At 47.7% G+C, this 19,988-nt stretch overlaps 1 protein-coding gene across 3 annotated transcripts in view; it reads right to left on the bottom strand.

Annotated features, from left to right (window-relative positions):
* Window positions 1–19,988, bottom strand: part of ADAMTS9 (ADAM metallopeptidase with thrombospondin type 1 motif 9) — a 169,574-nt gene that overhangs the window by 17,445 nt on the left and 132,141 nt on the right. For all 3 annotated transcript variants that reach the window (XM_077760261.1, XM_077760262.1, XM_077760259.1), the window contains 7 exons: window positions 9,875–10,048; window positions 5,441–5,635; window positions 4,220–4,352; window positions 3,582–3,676; window positions 3,372–3,466; window positions 3,143–3,276; window positions 1,350–1,441 (listed from right to left, as the gene is read on the bottom strand). In XM_077760261.1, the coding sequence (XP_077616387.1) occupies window positions 1,350–1,441; window positions 3,143–3,276; window positions 3,372–3,466; window positions 3,582–3,676; window positions 4,220–4,352; window positions 5,441–5,635; window positions 9,875–10,048 (918 nt within the window). The remainder of the gene's footprint in view (window positions 1–1,349; window positions 1,442–3,142; window positions 3,277–3,371; window positions 3,467–3,581; window positions 3,677–4,219; window positions 4,353–5,440; window positions 5,636–9,874; window positions 10,049–19,988) is intronic.

The raw sequence follows: 19,988 nt of genomic DNA on the forward strand, positions 1-19,988 counted from the left end.
ATGCGCAGAGAGAAACCAGAAAATCCGAGAACTTTTGGAAAAGGCAGGACAGGGCTAATCTATTAGCTGTTAAAATGCAACCCATAGCAGTGGGGTGTTTGAAGTCATCTGCGGCTCTAAAGAAACTGCACTTCAAAAGTTTTCAATTCCTGGGTAATAGAGGAGAGGCCCCCTTTTACCATTATGTCCTTTGTTTATTTTCTTTCTCCCTGAGAGCTTCCTTTTCACTTCCCTAAAATGTTTAGCATTGCTTTCTGAAGCTGGGGGCTGAGAAAACACTTTGTTAAAGGAAAATTCAGATGTGTTTGCCTTTGGATGGTCTCCGGGGTTGGGCGTGAATCCATCCGGGGGAGACAGTGCCTGGGATTCCAAATGCATCGCCCGGTCCTGGTCTCCAGACTTTTGAAGGCTCGTAGGCCAAGTGGGAAATTCCTGACCCAGAGTTGAGCAACAGCCTCGTCAAGACCCCTCTCGGACCACAGCGAGAATGGGGGCCAAGTTCTCCTGGCCACCATCAGGGAAGGCATTCGTTGTGCCTTCTCAGTCAGTGCCGAAGCTTCTCGGGAGGACAATGCCTGCTTTGCAAAACTCAGAACAGGCGGATCATTACGGCAGCACGTTTCAAAGGGCAAGTTAAAACGTGCCCCACCTCCGGAGAGACAAGAGCGCGTGGAAGTGTAGCCGGCCAGGGAGACCCTGCTGAAGAGCAAATCCAGCCGATGACGATAACCTTGCACTTGGTCTGAACACTACACGTTTTATACGTCCAAGTAGGGGTAACAGGTTTTCTCTGCCATGCAATGTTCAGAACTCATAACGGCTGACCGTGACGTATTAGAGGCCACGGGCTTGTGAGAGCCGACCGTGTGCATTTCTGCCAGACTCTCCACTTAGTGACAGAAGGCCGATGGCCTGAAATCAGTGACAGGGCTGGGGGCGGGGCAGAGCGAGACTACCTACACCTGGGAAAGCGGCAATTGCTACAAAGCAGGGCTTTTTATTTTCTTAAAGGGCCAGTCATGAAGCATATGCCAGCTTGTCACTGACTGTATAATATTCATTCTATTAGCCGTCATGATTTGTTTAAGCAAGAACCTGCCCTCTGACGTCTAATTTGCTTCCAAATGTTTACCGTTAGAGCAGGTGCGTTTTGCTGAATGCAGAAGTTTGCCATGTGGCTCTGATCGGTTCCTTAGGAAATGCTCTTAGGAGTGGCGGTACGAGACCAGGAGCTCTGAGCATCCCCGAGCGGCGGTTCTAACCGTATTCCCAGGAGCAGAAGCGGTCAAGGGTCCCCTGAGCGCAGGGTGGGACGTGGGTCCTTGGTCGGGGGTGCCCCCTGCACATACCTGTGGGCACTTGGCGGCGCTGTAGCAGTCCCCAGCTGTGGCAAAAGGGACAGGGTGTCCTTCGCTTGTCCTGGCAAACTGTAAGTCAGTGGCTGTGGGGTTTTGGAGAAACGGAGGGGAGAGAGAAGTACAAAAAGGGACAGAAGGGAAGAAGGGTAGGGAGAGAAAGAGGAAGAGGGAAGAGGAGAGGAAAAAACACCGAAGTATCATTAGTCAGCAAACAGATCCAGATGTACACCGCTTTCTCCCCCTGGCATCTGGGCTCCTCGAGCCTCAGTCCCTGGGTTTTATCTGCAAGGTCGGGAAGCCAAAAGGGGTGGGGGGTGTAAGGTGACTTTGGAGTCGATTCTCACATGTATACGTAAATATGTGAATCACGTCGATCAAGTGCAGTGTCACTGGATGGCTGTGGGCCTCCTGCGTACGCACGGCCTCCCAGCTTTCAGGACGGGAAGAAACCAGCCACAAAAGCATTTCCAGCTACTTAGGAGTTATTTCCTGGGGCTTCAGCTGCCCTCCCATGGCCTGTGCACTATTATTGCCAAAATGCGGAGCAGTTAGAACCCACATCTTGAAAGTATTAATGGCAGTTTCTCAAGTTTGGGGCTAACTTGTAGTTCAAAAAAAAAAAAGGCCAGTGAAAACAATGCTTGTGTTTTTAACCTCTTCGTAGCTCCCGGGAGCGGCTCTACCACAGATCGGGAGTCGAAGCAAGAACCTCACGAAGGCTATCGCTCGTGCAAGGAGAGACCACTTTTGACCTTCCCACCTTGCCTTTTGGGAACAGCGAGAGGCCTTAATCCTTCTGCAGGCCCAGTGGGAAGGAAATCTGAGTTCCCCGCCCTGCAAGGAGAGGGGCCCTGTGGCCGCAGCACCCCGAGGCCTTGAGTCCTGGCTGGAGTGATTTTCTAAGCAGAAAACCTGCAGACTCTCCGCCTTTAGCTCCATCAGACTCGCTGAAGGCCATGAAAAGTAACTTGGTACCAATCAAGTTTAATCTACCTCGAGGGGAAAGCAGCGCAATATTACGGGAGCAATGGTAATGAGGGGAAATTAATTATTCATTATTTCTGTTTTTCCTCTATTCGGAGGAACACGTTTGGATAGTTCAGCTATCTTTGCTATGATGAACGTCCCTACGAAAATGCTGTGTTGGCTACACTATGAAATCAGACTGCGCGGGGGCTGGATACAGGAGGTAAGCCCGAGGTCCACTTTTCTTCTGTAGATCGACAATCAGATAAAATTAGCTGTGTATGCACTGTGCAGGGGGAGGCGGGTGTGTGTGTGGGGTGGAAGATTCCCTATGACTCTCTTTAAGGTGTGTATCTGCTCTGTCTTCTCTCTTACAAGCTTCTGCTATTACCCTTCCTTTCCCCACACTGTTACCCTGTGCCTGGCTAACTCCTACTTGACCTTAAAACGTCAGGCTCAGTGTCATATTTTGGGGTATGCAGCCCTGACTCCCCCACCACTGCAGCGGTTACTTTTAGTGGCCTTCACCTACTCCATTCATTCATTTCTCACAAATCTGACAAAGCTCTGCCCTGGGCAAGGCACCTTCTAGGGACTGGCTGTACCACAGTCAAACGGAAAGGAGCCACCCCGCCCTCGCGCAGCTCGGACCCCAGTTGTCATCACTGGATGGTGAGGCCACCCATCTCGGTTGCCACAGCATCTCAGAGCCTTGCCCCTAGCCAGCGTGCGGTGTGCAGCGTGCTGGCTGAATGGGGAGAGGAAGGAACACATTCCCACCCCATCCCCGCACCCCCATGACACTCTATCAGACTTACTTATTATCTGCATTGTGGTCAGGTCTATTCTGATCTTCTGGAAGCTGGAAAAGCCCGCTGCTGTGTAGTCTTTCCGACACTGGCAGTCGTCCCGCCGGCTTCCGTTGTAGGGACATTCGGTCGGGTTGTGCAACCTACGTTACGGAGAGAACGTTCTGGTGAGGCTGGAAGGTATTTCCAGGCGATCTCCCCGTGTGTGTGTATGCCTTCTGACCCTGAACGCTCCTACCTGTGCCCGTACACCTCGGAGAAGTTTTCCGAGTCACCGTGGACCAGGGTTATGTACTCCTTGGGGTGGTCAGACTGCAGTCCTGCGCAGAATATCTGGAAGAGAGGCCGGTAATAACCTGTGAAGAGCGGCTCTGAGATGAGACCATGGGACCCAGGGCCACTCACTCTCCAGTCATTCTAGAAATAACGACTGATGTCCAACGTTCACCTTCAGGAGCTTTCCTTTGATGAGCAGGAAGTATTCACCATCTTCAGTGGCACCTTTCAGTCTCTTTACCTCCTTGCAGTCTTGGGGTAACTCACCTACAAAACATGAGACACACAAATGGGACTGTGAGGCCCCAAGCTCCCCACTGTCTGCCCCTGGAATGAATGATACTGTTCACACTAACACTTTCCAGCTGGGAAAAGGGGGCATCATTTCCTTAAATAAATTCTTTCCCTTTTTGGGGGTAAATTTTTTTTTTAAGTTTTTTTTTTTTTTCAGTTTTATGGACAGGTAACTGACCTATAGCACTGTGTTGGCTTACAGTGCATAGCATAATGGCTTGACGTCTATACATTGTAAATAATTACAAGTTCCGTTAACATCCATCATTTCATACAGATATATGTAAAAATGCTTTTTTTCCTTTTTGATGAGAGCTTTTAGGATCTGCTTTCTTAGCGACTCCCAAACATAGCAAACGGCAGTGTTAACTATCATTTTCATGCTGTGCCTTTCATCCCCAGTACTTACGTATCGTATGCATTCTCTATTTCTAAGAAGGGTTGGCAAACACACCAATAAACAAGGAAATCCTTTTCTCTGTGCTCCAGAAAGCTGGCTTCTACCAGCCAACTTACAGTTATAGATATTGTGACAAGTTTTCCTTTCTTCTGGCTTCAGGTCGGCAGGGCATAAGTGGCTGGGCTGGTCCTCGTTGGTCAGACATTGCACAGATCTGTGTGTCACTCCCATGCCACAGGACACTGAGCACTGGAAGGCAGACCAGAATCAGTGATGCAGCCACTGAGCCCAGGAGGCGTGGGGTCTAGTGGTGTGTGGGGCTCACCGCTTGACACATGTCCAGGGTGTCATTTCAGACCCCAGGCTGCTGAAAACAAACGCTGATGTATGTGGAACATGTATGATGCAGCAGTCTCTGTGTGAAGCATGATACATACCCAACATATATATATATGTGTATCTTACCTATGTATTTATATTTATATGTATATAAATATGATGTATATGTCAATATGTATATAACATATACATATACAATACGTCATTTTCTCATTGAAGCCTTACAAAAGTTTTCTGAGATAGTATTCCAGTATTCCCATTATTCTATTTTTACAGAGAAGACATTGGGACCCAAATGTCAAGAAACTTGTTCAAGGTCATGGTGGAGTCCAGATTCAAACCCTAACCCCTTTCAACTGATCCTATACTTTGTCTCTTCACTTTTCAACACTGAGAACCCAGTGGTCGGGAACCAGGGGGAGCTGGCAATATTCCAGGCAAGTCGTGATTAAAAATAGTCTCACGTATTGTACCCCTAATGCAATGAAATAGTCCCATTGAAGAGGGGCTAGAAAGTGTTGACTTCGTAACAGCAGAAGCAACAGCAAACTCTTCTGTAACTCTTAGGAGGTGACCGAGTTCTGGGAGCTGGTGTGTAAAAACATTGTGGTAAAATACGTGTAACTTGAAATGTGCTGTTATGATCTATGTTTACTATTTACATGTTAACTCGTTTCTTCTTCACCACCCCCCATTTTGTAGATGAGGAGGCAGAGACACAAAAGTGTGGCGCCTTTCATTCAGCTGGGAGGTAGGAGAGTCAGGATCCACAGAGCAGGGGTCTGGCTACGGAGCCCACGCTCTGTGCACTGGGCCACCCTGCCAGACGAGAAGAGAACCTTCTCTTCCCATCAGCCCACGTCAAGATGCTAACTCCAGTGTCTTCCCAGCGTCTCTCCCGGAAGGAGAATCCCTAGGGATGGGCCGGCCGGGACGTGTTTAGGATGACGTCTGGGAGCCCAAAGCTTTCCAATTTGGTCACCGAATGGTCTACTTACGCTGTCCCAGTTGCCAACTCTCCAGGTAGCCGAGACAGGACACTCCCTCAGGTAGCACGGATAGACGCTGGGGGGCTGAGTGCCCGGGCAGTTGACGGCCGTTTGGTAGCTGTACTCATAATTCTCCTTCCCGGTATAAATCTCGCTACAGGAGACCAGCCTTTGTCTGTAGCCCTTTCCACAGGTCACTGAGCACTGGGAAGACAGGGGTGGGGGGGCGGGGAGAGGCTGCAGCCGTGCTCGGGGGCAGCCCAGCGTAGGCCCCTGACCTCCACCTCCCACGCTGACCCTGGACGACACTGCAGAGAGCTCTCACTTTATTAGCGTGTTTATGCATCTCAAGTGGCAGGCCGCAAGCACAGCGCGGACATGCAGCCCCACGTGTCGCCTTCGGGGATCCAGTGCCGCCCCCATTTTGCCTCGGCCCCACTGTAGGACGGGGCACCTTGAGCCCCTTTCTTTGCATTCCAAGGGGAGAAAGGGAGGAGGCTTCAGCTGACCCTGGTTCCATTTATAGGATCCCCAGCCTGACCGCATGCGTCCCCAAACCTGAGATGTGGCCACGGGGGACGGGAGGAGGGTGGGTCACAGCCCACCTGAGTTACAGCTGAAACTGAAGCACTTAGCCAGAAAGGGACTCGGGGACAGTTTTCCTTCCCTGCTCCATGTGCTTTGCTTTCCCATCTGCCCCCCACTCCATCTCCTTCTGTCTTTGCTCTCCCAGGACCGAGATGTTACCTTTCTGCTCTCCTGTGTCTCTCTATCTACCCAGATCAGGTAGTGATTTGACCGTCGTTACACAGCATTTAAAAATACACAAACAATACACAAAGGGAGAAAGAGCAGACATCTTACTAGTGTCCAAGATCCTTCCTGTGATGAGACATATAACTGGTTATTGATGCCATTTTCAAATATGTTCAACCTCTCTCGCTAAGCATTTGATAGAATCTATTTAAAAAATAAAAGTGAATTACAGTGGATTCAGATTTGATGGTATTTTTAGACAATGTCGTCAAATAAGCAGCTATCCCCTGGGAAGAAGGGGTCACACAAAATTAAGTGAGAGGCTCAGGAGTCTCGAGACCAAAGGTTTCTGGAGGCAGCCGAGGTGAACGCCCAAAACAGTCCTCAGCAAGTGGCAAGTTACGCTTTGTCTGGGGTGAGCATCCGTCAGGTCTCACTAGCTATTAAAAGCCACAGTGTCATTCCTTCCTAACGTCTCCTGAGCTGGTGCTTTGAGCCACATGGCCTGCTTCTCCTGTAACTCCCTGTTGAAGGGAAAAGATAGCCCTTGAAGAGGTCCTGGAGGCNAGAGCACCCCTGGGCCTTCCTTTTCAGTGGGCTTGAGACCTGGAAGTATTCTGCATATGTTTGTTCCTTCTTTGGTCCCCGCTGTTCAAATGCCTGCAGAGCCAGCAGAGGCTGGGCCCAGGGAAGGCGAGGCTAGTCTGGGAGGATTCGTGTGTGGGCAGACCGCCAGCAAATGCTGGGTCTGTCCCGGCTGGGAGGGAGGAGGGGGACTCAGAGGGAGGAGGGGAGCTGGGAGGGAGGGGGGCAGGGAAGGTCTTTTTCTGGACTCTCCATGCCTGGGGTCATGTGCTTGCTTCATCACGAGCATATATTACTTTTCTAATTTGAAAATAAGAGTAAAGCAGGATGAAGTGCACTTCAGGCCCAGGCCAGGGGTGATGGGGTTCTCTTTTCCCATCTGGCCCAGGCCTCCTCGAATTCAAGGAGAGCTCAGAGAAAGGCACACAACTTTCCAGGTGACAGGTCCTAGAGAAGGCATGGCTTGCTATGGCTCTTGCATTTTTCCAGAAGCTTTTCTAGAGTGATTTCTGGTCCAGTGCCCCTTGCACCCATGTGAGGTCCTATCTCCAACCCTCTCAACTTTGCCTCTAGGTTACCAGAGTTTTTCCTCCATGATACACTTGAGAATTTGCAGAAATCCGGAAGACTTTTTTTTTGTTTTTTAATCTTCTCCAAATCTCATCTGTTGGGGGTTAAGATTAAGGTTCAAATAAAGCTATAGGAGGAACATGACTCAGTCTTAGAAAGAGATAGAACTTCTTTTAGCCTAATAATAACAGCACACAAAAGACTGGCTAAGATGAAGAGGCCAGGGCTCCTAGTGTGAGAGGTGTAGAAACTCCAGAGGGATGAATGACCAAGAACTAAGCCAGAAACTAATAAGAAGAGGCCTCCAGGAGGCCGAGAGCGATGGAGGCCTAAGGAGCAAGAGAGGCATTCCCCTGCCTGGCGGGCAGCCCTGAGCACCGGAAGTCATGGACCGTCCCTGACGAGGAGCCAGGAGAAGTAAGCTGAAGAGAAGGAAGGAGCCCTCCCCAGACACCTTCCCCTGACCTTCCTTGGAATTTGAATGGGTTAGAGAACCTATGCCTCAAACCCAAAGTCAAGGACTACTTTGAACAAGCACCTGGACGGCCCAGGCTCCTGGCTAGCCAGTGGCAAATCTATTTCCTAGTGATTTGGACCATGCCTCCTTTCCACTTTTTATGAGTCAGAGAACACGCAGAGTCGGGGTAAAGCAGGGTTTCTCAACTTCAGCCCCGTTGCCATCTGGGCCAGACAGCTCTCTGTTGTGTGTGTGTTGGGGGAGGGGGTGGCGAGTGGGGGGGCTCCCCATGTACTCTGGGATGTTTAGCAGCTTCCCTGACCTCTACCCACTAGATGCCAACAGCACCCCACTTCCTCCACTTGTGACAACCAAAACTGTCTCCAGACATTGCCAGATGTCCCCTAGGTGAGGAAGGGGAGGTGAAATCACTGGAGCAAAGAGAAGGTTGGGGAGACATAGTTAGACAGGACTTCCGGCCAGCTGTAGCGCAGAAAGCATTCGCCACCCGACATATGTACCATCTACATGCCAATATTCCTCTTATTTAAAATGTGAAACTGCCACCACCCTGTCAGACTTTGAAGAGGGTATGGGGCGTCCCGGTGGCTCAATCAGTAGCGCATCTGACTTTGGCTCAGGTTGTGATCTCATGATTCGTAGGTTTGAGCCCCGCAGGCAGGCCTGGAGCCTACAGTGGATTCTGCGTCTCCCTCTCTCTCTGATCCTCCCCCACTCATGCTCTTTCTCGCTCTCAAAAATAAATAAAAACTAAAAACAAAACAAAACAAACCTTTGAAGAGGGTCCCATGGCAGCAAGCATATTACCTAAAAGTCTTTAGTACCTGTGCTACGAGCCCAGGGAATTCCACCTCTAAATCCTTCTGGGCAAATGACAACCTGTTTGGATATTACAAGTCTTTCAGTCTTTGAAAATATTATGAGGCAGGGAGGGAAGTAAACCATAAGAGACTCTTAAATGCAGAGAACATACTGAGGGCTGCTGGAGGGGAAATGGGTGGGGGATGGCTAGATGGGGGATGGGCATTAAGGAGGGCACTTGTTGGGAGGAGCCCTGGGTGTCATACGTATGGAATGAATCACTGCATTCTACTCCTGAAATCAATACTACACTGTAGGTCAACTAACTTGAATTTAAATAAATAAATGTAAGAGGTGTTACAAGGTTTGAAAATAATATAATCATGTTTGGCATATTAATAACAAGAAGTCTCTAGACTAGGCACTGTGTGGAAAAGAAGAGAAGAAAGAAATCAATTCCTTGAATGTTTTGGAAAGTCGTTTTGTTCCTCTGGATCAGAGGTTGTCAAAGAGGCCCCCCCGTAGCTGGCCCACGGACGTGTTTGGTTTGGCCCACGGAACATTTTCAAATAAAAAATTTGAGTCCACATTTTAAAGTCAGGAGATCTCACATAAAAGTTCAGATGTTTGTCCTCTCTTGAAAAATCAGGCCTGAGGGGCGCCTGGGTGGCTTAGTCGGTTAAGCGTCCGACTTTCGCTTAGGTCACGATCTCACGGTTCGTGGGTTCAAGCCCCGCATCAGGCTCTATGCTGACAGCCAGCTGAGAGCCTGGAGCCTATTTCCAATTCTCTGTCTCCCTGTCTCTCTGACCCTCCACTGCTCACACTGTCTCTATCTCTCTCTCAAAAATAAATAAAACATTAAAAAAAATTTAAAAACAAAAAAAAAATCAGGTCTGGGACCACTGGCCCCACATTTCTGCACGGCATCCGCTGGAAGGGAAGAGAGCCCACTCCCTTCGCGGGGTCCCTGCTGTCTCCCTCAGGCAAAGGGCCCCCTCTTACCTGAACTCTCTCTGGACACCAACAGGCATCACTAGCAGTCCCTTCCTTAACATACCGATGGGACGGCGCGGTGAGTCACAGGGTTGAGGGGAACTGAGAGACCGTCGGGCACCCTCCTGCCTTGCACATGGGAGGCTGTGACCCCAGAAGGCGGAACTGGAGGGCGGGTCCGAGTCTCCCCTGTTCCTACCCGTGTCACTCCGTTCTGCTGCCATCCTGAAGGTGGTTACAGCATCCCCGGGACGTACCTCTGACCATTCTCCTGTGATCCACACATACTCGCAGGGTTGCAAACTACAGCTCTCTCGGTCCGCGGGCCGGGTGCTCACGTCGCAGTGTATGCCATGAACCTCTCTGCCTTTGTCCACATCCACACACACCACCTTGCGGTACCGGGAGCCTTCGCCGCATGTCTTGGTGCACTGTTCGTGACAGACAGGACGGGTGTTGATATGGAGAGATAATAAATGGCTTATTATATGCTATTTCTATACAGACTGATTTTCCTGTCTCTTCTACCCTTTAGGACTGTGAGGCCTCCGAGGGAAGGAATTACAGAGAACGCATTGTCTTATCCCACTTACTCCCAACACTGTTCCTGGCACAGCGATAATGTTTGATAAGCGGCTATTGGAGGGAAGGAATGGGAGCATGAATGAACAAATTGCAGGCTTGGGAAGGACCTTGTGGCTTGATGACTTTACTCATGCAAACACTGACTCTCTGTAAAACTTACAGCTAAGTGATTATCAAACTCGTGTTTCAATACCTCTGGAGTCAGGGAAGTTGTTGTGTGTCCGGGTGGCCCATTTCATCACACGACCAGACCTACCACGTTGCAGATGGCAGGCTCCTGTCCTAGGTGTCAATTCCAGGGGAGCATGAAGGACAAATTTCATTTCTCACAAATCGTCCCTCTCCGGAGACTGGGGANAAACCTCCCCTCCCCACCCCACCCCCCGCCCCCAACTGCCTGCCTTTCCTTCTCCAGGAGGAACTGCTCCCATCCCTCATTCACTCAGGAAGCAATTCACCAAGTCCCTAGCGTCAGGGCCTGTGATGGGTCCTGGGTCCTCAAGGGCGGACACACACCACACAGCCCTGCTCTCAGAGAGGAGCTTATATTTTAGTAGCAAAGACAGACACTGAGGACGTAGCCAGCTTGGGAGTGAGATTTAAAGATGACTATAATCTCCATTTTTCAGATGGAGAAACTGGGACTTGGCTGAAATGCCTTGTCCCGGATCGAACCTCTCTTTGTGAGGTAGACGGGACACTTATCTTTATTCCTATCAACCAAGTGAGGAAAATAAAGCAAGTGGTAGGAGCCGTTCCAGGCGCGTCTCTAAGCTGTCTGCAAGCTCCTTATCTTTTTCGCTTTAACTGGCAGCAACCCCCACCTTTGAAGTATAACCTGGTTATCTGTGTGCTGAAGGTTCCCCAAAGGCTGTCCTATCTAAAGCATCTATGCCATCCAGCAGTTCAAGACTGTAAAGCACCTTGGGAATCCACAGTGAGCTAATCCAGAGACTCCGGTTTCCATTATAGCAGGGATTACACAGCCTGTAGCCCCTGGGCTTTAGCTAACTCATTAACAACAACCGAGAGTTGTTAGTAGCACAGTATCTTGTAAACTTTCTCTTCTTAGAAGTCTATTTAGGGGCCGCCTGGGTGACTCAGTCGGTTCAGCGGCCGACTTCAGCTCAGGTCATGATCTCACAGTTCGTGGGTTCGAGGCCCGCATCAGGCTCTGTGCTGACAGCTCAGAGCCTAGAGCCTGCTTCAGATTCTGTGTCCTTCCCCCACTGCTCTCTCTCTCTCCCTCTCAAAAATAAGTAAACATTTAAAACTTAAAAAAAAAAAAGTCTATTTAGGGAGACCCATGGACCCCCACCTATCTTTCTTTTCTCTCACACCTCTTTCTCTTTTATTACCTGCCTCATTCCCACAGGCATTTCAGTTTGGGATCTAGTCTGACTCTGAAATGTCTTTGCAGATATACCTTGTGCCTTGCTGTTTTTTGGTACTAAAATACACATAACATAACACTTATCATTTCGATCATTTTAGAATGTACACTTCAGTGGCATTTAATCATCTGCAATGTCATATGATCATCAGCGCGGTGTGGTTCCAGAAGGTTTCCATCACCCCAAAAGGAATTGCGGTTCCCACTAAACAGTCAGTCACTCCTTGCTTCCCCAAGCAACCGCCCTCCCCCAGCCTACAGCAACGACCAAGCTGCTCTCTGTCTGTATGGACTTGCCTCTTCTGGCTATTTCACGTAAATGGAAGCATACAATATGCAGCCTTTTGCGACGGGCTTCTTCCCTCAGCGTGCTGTTTTCAAGGTTTATCCATGTTGTAGCATCTATCCGTACTTTCTTCCTTTCTGTGGCTGGCTCGTCATCTGTTGTGTGGCTGTACCACACTCTGGTCATTCAAATAACAATGGACATTGGGCTGTTTCCATCTTTTGGCTATTGGGAATGGTGCTATGAACATTCACATCCAAGTTTGAGCATCTGATTTCAAGTTTTCTGGGTGTAGCCCAGTAGTAGAAATTCTGGGTCATCTAGCACACCCTGTGCCTTTTGTGAGCCCCCTTGTTCTTTGAGGAAGTAAAAGAGATGTGTGGTGCATCCTGGTCCCCCCTTATCATTTGAAAACTTAACTCATAGTTGCTGCTGCCCGGAAGCAAACCTCGACGTCTAGAATGTGGAGTCATTCGAATTTTTCTGGGGCACAAATATGAATTGAAAGTTCTCTGAGGTAAGCTTGGAAGAGCAAATCATTTCAAAGGGTCCGGGAGGCTGGCTGAGCCCAGTTCCCCAGGTCAACCCGAGCTCGGGGTTTTCTGTTCCTCTGGAGTGTGCTCGGTACCACTGTGAAGTAATCACACTTTTGTTTATTCACTAAAAAAAAAACAAACCAAAACAGCCAAAGGAGTTGCAGAGCCACTGAATGTTAAAAACAAACAAAGCCGTGGTTAATCTATGATGTGTGTANTCACTGTGAAGTAATCACACTTTTGTTTATTCACTAAAAAAAAAAAAAAAAACCAAAACAGCCAAAGGAGTTGCAGAGCCACTGAATGTTAAAAACAAACAAAGCCGTGGTTAATCTATGATGTGTGTATAAATGCAGAAGAAACACTTAAGTGCCCATAGAAAAAGTAATTCCTTAGAGTATCAGGACTTAGGTGCCTCAGATCCTGATTACTGAGCAGTCCAAACTGGACTAAACCTTCCAGTATTCTCTTCGTTAATCCCTCAGGCTCCAATCTATGTCAATGAGTAACCATTTCAACAGAAATGCCAGGGATCCTACACACCTTTCTGCTTTTTAAGGTTTCTGCCTTGGTGTTCAAGAAAGGTTAACTCCCATGAAAACTCTTTGCCTGACGGTGGGAAAGGGAGTTGGGAAAGCTTACCTTGAACATAACTTTTAGAAAAATTAAGCTAGGTAAATAAGTGACTCGCCCAGGGCTTTGGAATTAGTCAACAGCAGCTCTGAAAGTCACCTGACCTCGCTTTTCTCCTGGGGTCCAAACGGGGGCTGGGTGCATGGAAAGCAAACCTACCCAAGCGCCTGAATTTTATCAGCTTTTGGTAATATCACTGCCCACGCCCCACCCCAGAATTAAGGACTCTTTCCTCCGTCCTAGGATATGACCTAGAATGCTCTAAAAACAGCCAGAAAGTTTGACTAGCCTCATTTTAACTTCCAAAAGGTTTTCTCAACTCTCATTACAGCTCTGAGAAAAAACTATATACCAAGTGTATAAGTAACACCACCAGCCATCCTGAATTTTAGCATACACTGTAATTCAGCAAGTCAGTGGTCACAGGGCTGTGCTAAATTGGGTACCTTGCTCATTGCCCCGCAGGCTACATATGCCTTTAAATGTGCTGAAATTAACCATAGGGAAGGAGCTGTCTACATCTGAGAGTGAGGAAGAGCTACCGTAAGCATAAAAAAAAATTGTTTTTAATGTTTTATTTATTTTTGAGAGAGAGAGAGAGAGAGACAGCATGAGCAGGGGAGGGTCAGAGAGAGAAGGAGACACAGAATCTGAAGCAGGCTCCAGGCTCTGAGTTGTCACTTCAGAGCCCGATGCGGGGCTCGAACCTGCGAACTGTGAGATCATGACCCAAGCTGAAGTCAGACGCTTTACCGACTGAGCCACCCGGGCGCCCCTACCATAGGCTTTTAAGGTACTAGTTTGTTTAGCCAGGTGTGTTGGCCATAGGGCAATGTTTAAGGAGGCTCATTTAATGCAGTGAGTAGAAACTGCCTTTCCTTAGAGATGGTAATGAAGTTGCTTTACACTTTTTCGTGAGGTGCCCTGGGTGGGCAAAAAAAAAATCCCTTCAGAGTCACATGCTCTACCTTTTAAGACTGGTGATTTTCTTCCTGGATAAAATAATTTGTAGTGTTGTTTCCAACGTGAGACTACCATTGTCAGACAGCTTGTGGACAGATGAGTGACAGAACATATTGGGGACCTTGACAGACTGTATTCGGGGTGTGCTCCATGGAGTTTTTATGTGATAAGGAACAGTAATTACAAATTAATTTCTAAACAATGCTTTAAATTAAAAAAGAAAAAAAAACCAGTCTTCAACTTACCAGTGGGTTCTTTCTCAAAGCTCATTTTAAAGTCAGGTATATGAAGTTTGGACATTCTTGCCCCCAAATAGTGTATTTATAAGGGGAAAGGCAGAAACAAGACTATAGAGATATTTGAGAACTTCCAAGTTATTCACTCTTTCAACCATTATTTGCAGTGGTCCAAGTTCTGTGCCGGGCGCTGGGATACAGCCCTGACATCTTCCTACTCATGTTCTCTCTCTGTTACGACACCCAGGTGGCTGCTACTCCCAGCTTGCTGTCCATATGCCAGGACAGCCAGCTACCTGGCGACCAAGGGCATTCAACACTTAGGACCGCCTCGTATGGCCATAGGAGCAGATGCGGGTTTCATAACAGAGCATGATGGTGAAAAGAAGCCATGAAGATCTTCCCCAGCCGTGACAGCAAGAGAGGAGAATGGGCAAGGGTCTGGCATTCCCACAGTGCTAAAAGGGGTGCCCAAGCAGTGGATGAGGAGACGGGTGAGCCAGGCAAGGAGGGGAAGGGGACATTCTCAGAAGGGGCTTCACGTCCATGGAGTCTGGAGGTGAAGGTCATGGGGGAGCCCAGCTGGAGACTGACTACCATGGTTTGGGGTTGAGACACAGTTCAAACTGAGATGGGAATTTCTGAAGGTGGGCAGGGGCCAGGTCATGAAGGGGCTTGTTAACCCCCTACCCTGCTTGGGGGGAAATCCAAACCCTTGCCCTGGCCTATGAATCCGAATCCGGCCTTCCTGCAGGTCTGGTCTCATTTCAACCTTCTGGTCCTCTTGCTTGCACTGCTCCCGCCATGCTGTGCTTTTGTCTGGGCTGGGCGCTGTCCACTTCCTTCTACCCGGAATCATCTCCTCCTGCCCTTCCCCTCTGACCCCACCGAAGAAGGTAGGACTGGCCTGCCATTCTTTGTCTGTATCTCAGTTGCCTTGCTGTTTTCCGTCGCAGCACTGTTCACACTTGGCGATTTCATAGGACACGTTTGTGTGCATTCTATCTCTCCCACCGGTCCATCAATCCCCCAGAGCAATGTCATAGTCCCTACTGTATCCCAAATGCCTAGAACCCGGCACTTTGTAGGTGCCAGGAAAAGACTTCTTGAGTAAATGAGCAAGGGAAGGAATAATATAGAGTTAATATCTGGCCCTTGTGCACGCACCCAAATCTGATCACTCCTTATTGTAAACTTTGTAAAATCTTTGCAACAGATTGACCAAAGGCCTGCCATTTTCTAACTTTTCTGGGCTAAAGAGGTGCACTTGGGAATCATTCTCCAGCTGATCTCACTAAAAGCCCTTGGAATCCTAATATGTATGAGCGTGAGTGGTCCAAGTCTCTGCACTGGGCCAAAAAGCCACGGGGTGGGGAGCACTTCAAAGGCCAGACATGTCAGAGCACAGTGTGTCCGCGGCAGTGTGGCAAGAAAATAAAATATCTGTTCTTACAGGAAAAACAGAGTTTGCTTGACTGTCTTAAATGACATTTTAAAATGTCATGATTCTAAGGACCTAGGGAGGTATTGATCTATAATGTCTTCCCTCCTTCCCCCCTCCCTCCATCCCCTCCCTCCCCTCTCCTCTCTCCCTCCCTTCCTTCCTTCCTTCCTTCCCTCTTTTTTTTTTTTTTTGTCCAATATTCACATTTACTCAACAAGTGTGTTCAGTGCTCTGGGTACTGTGCTAAATACTGGGGGAAACCCTGGTGAACAAACTCTCTGACCTCAAATGGGTGACAGTGTAGACAAGGAACTCAGGCCACTACAATTTAGAGTGCTAACTGCTAAAGCAGAGTATTTTCAGGGTGCCAGGAGAACTGAGAGGAGGGTTGTCTGACTCAATTATTGATGGGGAGATGTGATCAGTAAGGGCTTCTGAGAAATAGCATCTTCGGTGGGGCCTGAAGAATGGGCAGGGGTGACCGAGGTGAGGGAAGGAGCAGGGCAGCCTTGTTGTGATGCAGAGGCCTTAGGGATGAGAGAATCCTCTGGGTAAAGGTGAACTGAAGAGCACTTGCAGATCCTGGGAGATTTATTCCCTAATTGCTAAGAGAGGCCTAACCCACATGCAATTCAAACTTGATCGAGAGACCTCTGCAGCTCTAAGTAAACTTGTATGTCAGATCAGAATACTATTAATAAGTAAAATCATTTATGATAGTAATTTTCCAAAATAATCAAAAAGTCATTCCCCTCCTTCCACAGCCTCATGGCCATTATCATTCTAAAGTAAGTAAAACTGAGATTGGGAAGGGTCAAATAATTTGCCCAAAGTTGGCAGGTGACATTAGAAACCTGGATTCATGTCTGGATACAGGATTTTTCTCTTTTCCAGTTGTTTTGCCTGACATCTAAAAGCCCAGGCTCTACTCTTACGGCATCCTGAAGGCATACGGGTGCCCCTTCCCTGCTGCGTAGGCACCAGGTTTCACAAGGAACAAATGCGGCCCAGTGAGATGTTCCATCATCATCAAGGCTGCCCCACAAATGGCTTAGGAGTGGGCTGCCAACCCACTGGACTGAGAGTTCCATTTTCTCAAGGAGGTTCGGGGCTCACGCAATAAAGGGAACTATACTTTATGCCAGCACTGGCTTATGTAAGAGGCTAGACAAGCCAGTAAGAAGGAAATAAAATAATTTGCCTTAGGTGATCATTGATGTAGGAAGCAGTAGAATATAAAGCTTCAGGGCACGTGCTCCAGAACTCAGGCTTCCAGGTTTCAAATCCCAGCCTTATTACTTACTAAATGCATGAACTTGGATGAATTAATCTATCTAAGCCTCAAGTTTCCTCATCTTTAAGTGAGGATAAAATTTAATTACTTCATTAGAGAGTTACGGAAAGGTTAAATGAGGTCTTCCATACAAAACGCTCAATACAGTGCTTGGTCCATACTTAATAAACAATAAGGTGTATTATTTTTATCACCAATATCGGCCACTGAACTATATAAGTCTGGGGGATGCCCCTCAACTGTAACCTATGGGAGTGGTCCCCCCAGAGTTGTGCAGTGTACAACCTGTATGACTGCACAAAACATACCTGATGATCATGCTATTGTGGTTATGCAGAACTTATGCTCCTCAAGGTCGACCCCTGGATTATCTGTCAAAATGAGGGGGCTGCCATTCACTATGTGTCTAGCATGACACATATCTTGCCACCAAAGAAGTGGGTTTTGATAATTCACAAGGGGGAGGCAAAAGGGAAAAATGCACACTCAACAGGTCAACAAGAGCTCTGAGGCGATGGCCAACGATGGCTGAGAAGGGAGGTTTCTGTGTTGGGGTAGGAAGCCTCCAGCACATCCTCACCAACGTTAGGTCAAGGTGTCACTTGTGGATGGGAACAAAGTCAAGCCCCATGTCTGCCCAAAGAAGGTCTCAGGGAAGATGGCAGAAGATGGAATGGGTGGGAGCGGAGGTGGGCCAAAGACAGGGGTGAGGGCTATGACTGAGGGGAGTCTGAAGGGTGCTGTGCTATTCAATTGGCTGTTGAGCAAGGACAACTTTGATCATGAAACTAGGGACAATGAGTAATGACAGGGTGCTTCCCTAGGCGCACACAAGGACTTCCCGCAGGCAATCAGGAAGGGGGATCTGGCCTATTAAGGTGGTTGCTCAGTTGCTACCAACACTCACTCTAAGTCTTGTTGCTGTGAGAACAACAAGGGAGTCTTCTTCCTTCTTCAGCTGTCCCAGGCCTCACTCTGCCAATTCAGTGTCAAGTGAGGGCATCCCCCTAGGGCTCAATCCTCTCTTACCATTGAAGTCCACCTTTCTCAAGCTTTCCACTTCGATGTCTGACAGGTGGGAAAGCATGGTTGCCGGTGGGTAACTATTAGAATCTGCTTTTCTTGTTGCTTAAAAATTCTCTTCTCGGGGCACCTGGGTGGCTCAGTCGGTTGTGTCTGACTTTGGCTCAGGTCACCATCTCACGGTTCATGGGTTCGAGCTCCACATCAGGCTCTGTGCTCTCAGCTAGCTCAGAGCCTGGAGCCTGCTTCAGATTCTGTGTCTCCCTCTCTCTCTGACTCACCCCTGTTCACAGTCTCTCTCTCTCTCTCAGAAATAAATAAAAACATTTAAAAATTTTAAAAGAAAAGATTCCCTTCTCTTTTTGATAATGGTTAATCTCTAACTTTTAAAAACAGCCACAGGTCAGGCTCTCTTCCTTAGGTGTTCTGTTCTTACATGGAGCTTGATAGCAATATTTGAAGAAGGATTTTAAAAGATCCCTCTGCATAGCGCAAGCAAAGATGTAAATTTCTAAGCATATTTTGTAAGATCAGAGGCAGGACTTCCTCAGTGCTTTTTTGGCAAGGTTTCTATTCTTTGGAATTCAGAAGGAATTGCAAATGGAGCTTGCATTTCCCTGATTGGCTCAAGCATGTCTGTAAGTTGGCTAAAGCATGAACCGTCAGCTTACATTCATTTCAGAACACTCTCTTACTTTCTGCTCCTTGGAAGCATTACACAAGGTCGAGTCTGGCACCAGATGAAGAGGGGGAAGGAGAAAGCAGGCAGGGGTAGGTTTGAAACAAGACTACAAAGAGAATCAAGAGGTAACATCGAGGGAGAGAGAGATCAGGGAGCCTTTTCTTCCTTCCCTGTCTGTTAGGGTCAACCCCCAAACCACTCTATTATCTCATTTTGTCATAACAACTCTTGCTTAGTTATTATTATCTCCATTCTACAGGTGGCAAACACAAGGATCAAAGAAATCAAGAATCCGTGTCCTAAGTCACATGGCTAAACAGTGGCAGTGTTGGTACATGACCTGGTCTGCAGAATTCCATAGTCTCTGGGGATCCCAATAACTTGTGTGGCTCAAGTGCAACTGACGTGGAATTGAACTGGTTTAGCCATTCCTCCCCACCATCCTCTGGTGAAAGAAAACAGTACAGAAGGAGAACAAGCAAAAAAAACTGAGTAGACAGAGTGAGAGTCCTAAAGAAAAGACGTGACTGCAAACAATGAAGCGATGCATCAGGAGGGTGAGGAAGACGGTAGAACAGGGCGGGAAGGCTGATCTCCACATGGGTTCAACATGTGGTTGGAAGAAAACAGTCCCATTCAAAATTGCATCAAAAAGAAAAAACAACAACAACACTCAGGGATAAATTAAACCATGGAGGTGTAAGACCTGTACACTGAAAGCTTTAAGACACTGATAAAAGAAAATAAAAAATGACACAAATAAATGAAGATATTCCACGCTCATCAGCTGGAAGAATTAGTACTGTGAAAATGGCCACACTACCCTAACCAAACTATAGATTTAAGGCAATCCTTATCAAATTTCCAAAGGTAGAAGAAACAATCCTAAAATTTGTCTGGAACCACAAAAGACCTTGAAAAACTAAAGCAATCTTGAGAAAGAAGAACATAGCTCAAGCACCACACTCTCTGATTTCAAACTGTATTACAAAGTTACAGTAATTAAAGCAGAATGGTACTGGCATTAAAAGAAACACATAGATCAGTGACATAGAATAGAGAGAGCCCAGGAATAAAGTCACACATATACAGTCAATTAATTTACGACAAAGGAGCCAAGAAAACTCAATAGGGGAAAAGACCATCTCTTCAATAAATGATATTGGGGAGACTGGACAGACACATGCAAAATGATGAAACAACTCCTATCTTACACGAGACCCAAAAGTTAGTTTCAAAATGGATTAACGACTTGAACCTGAAAGACCTAAACACATAAAACTCCTGGAAGAAAAT

Source organism: Crocuta crocuta, unplaced genomic scaffold, assembly GCF_008692635.1.
Source record: "Crocuta crocuta isolate KB4526 unplaced genomic scaffold, BGI_CrCroc_1.0 scaffold213, whole genome shotgun sequence".
In the NCBI taxonomy this organism is placed as follows: Eukaryota; Metazoa; Chordata; class Mammalia; order Carnivora; family Hyaenidae; genus Crocuta; species Crocuta crocuta.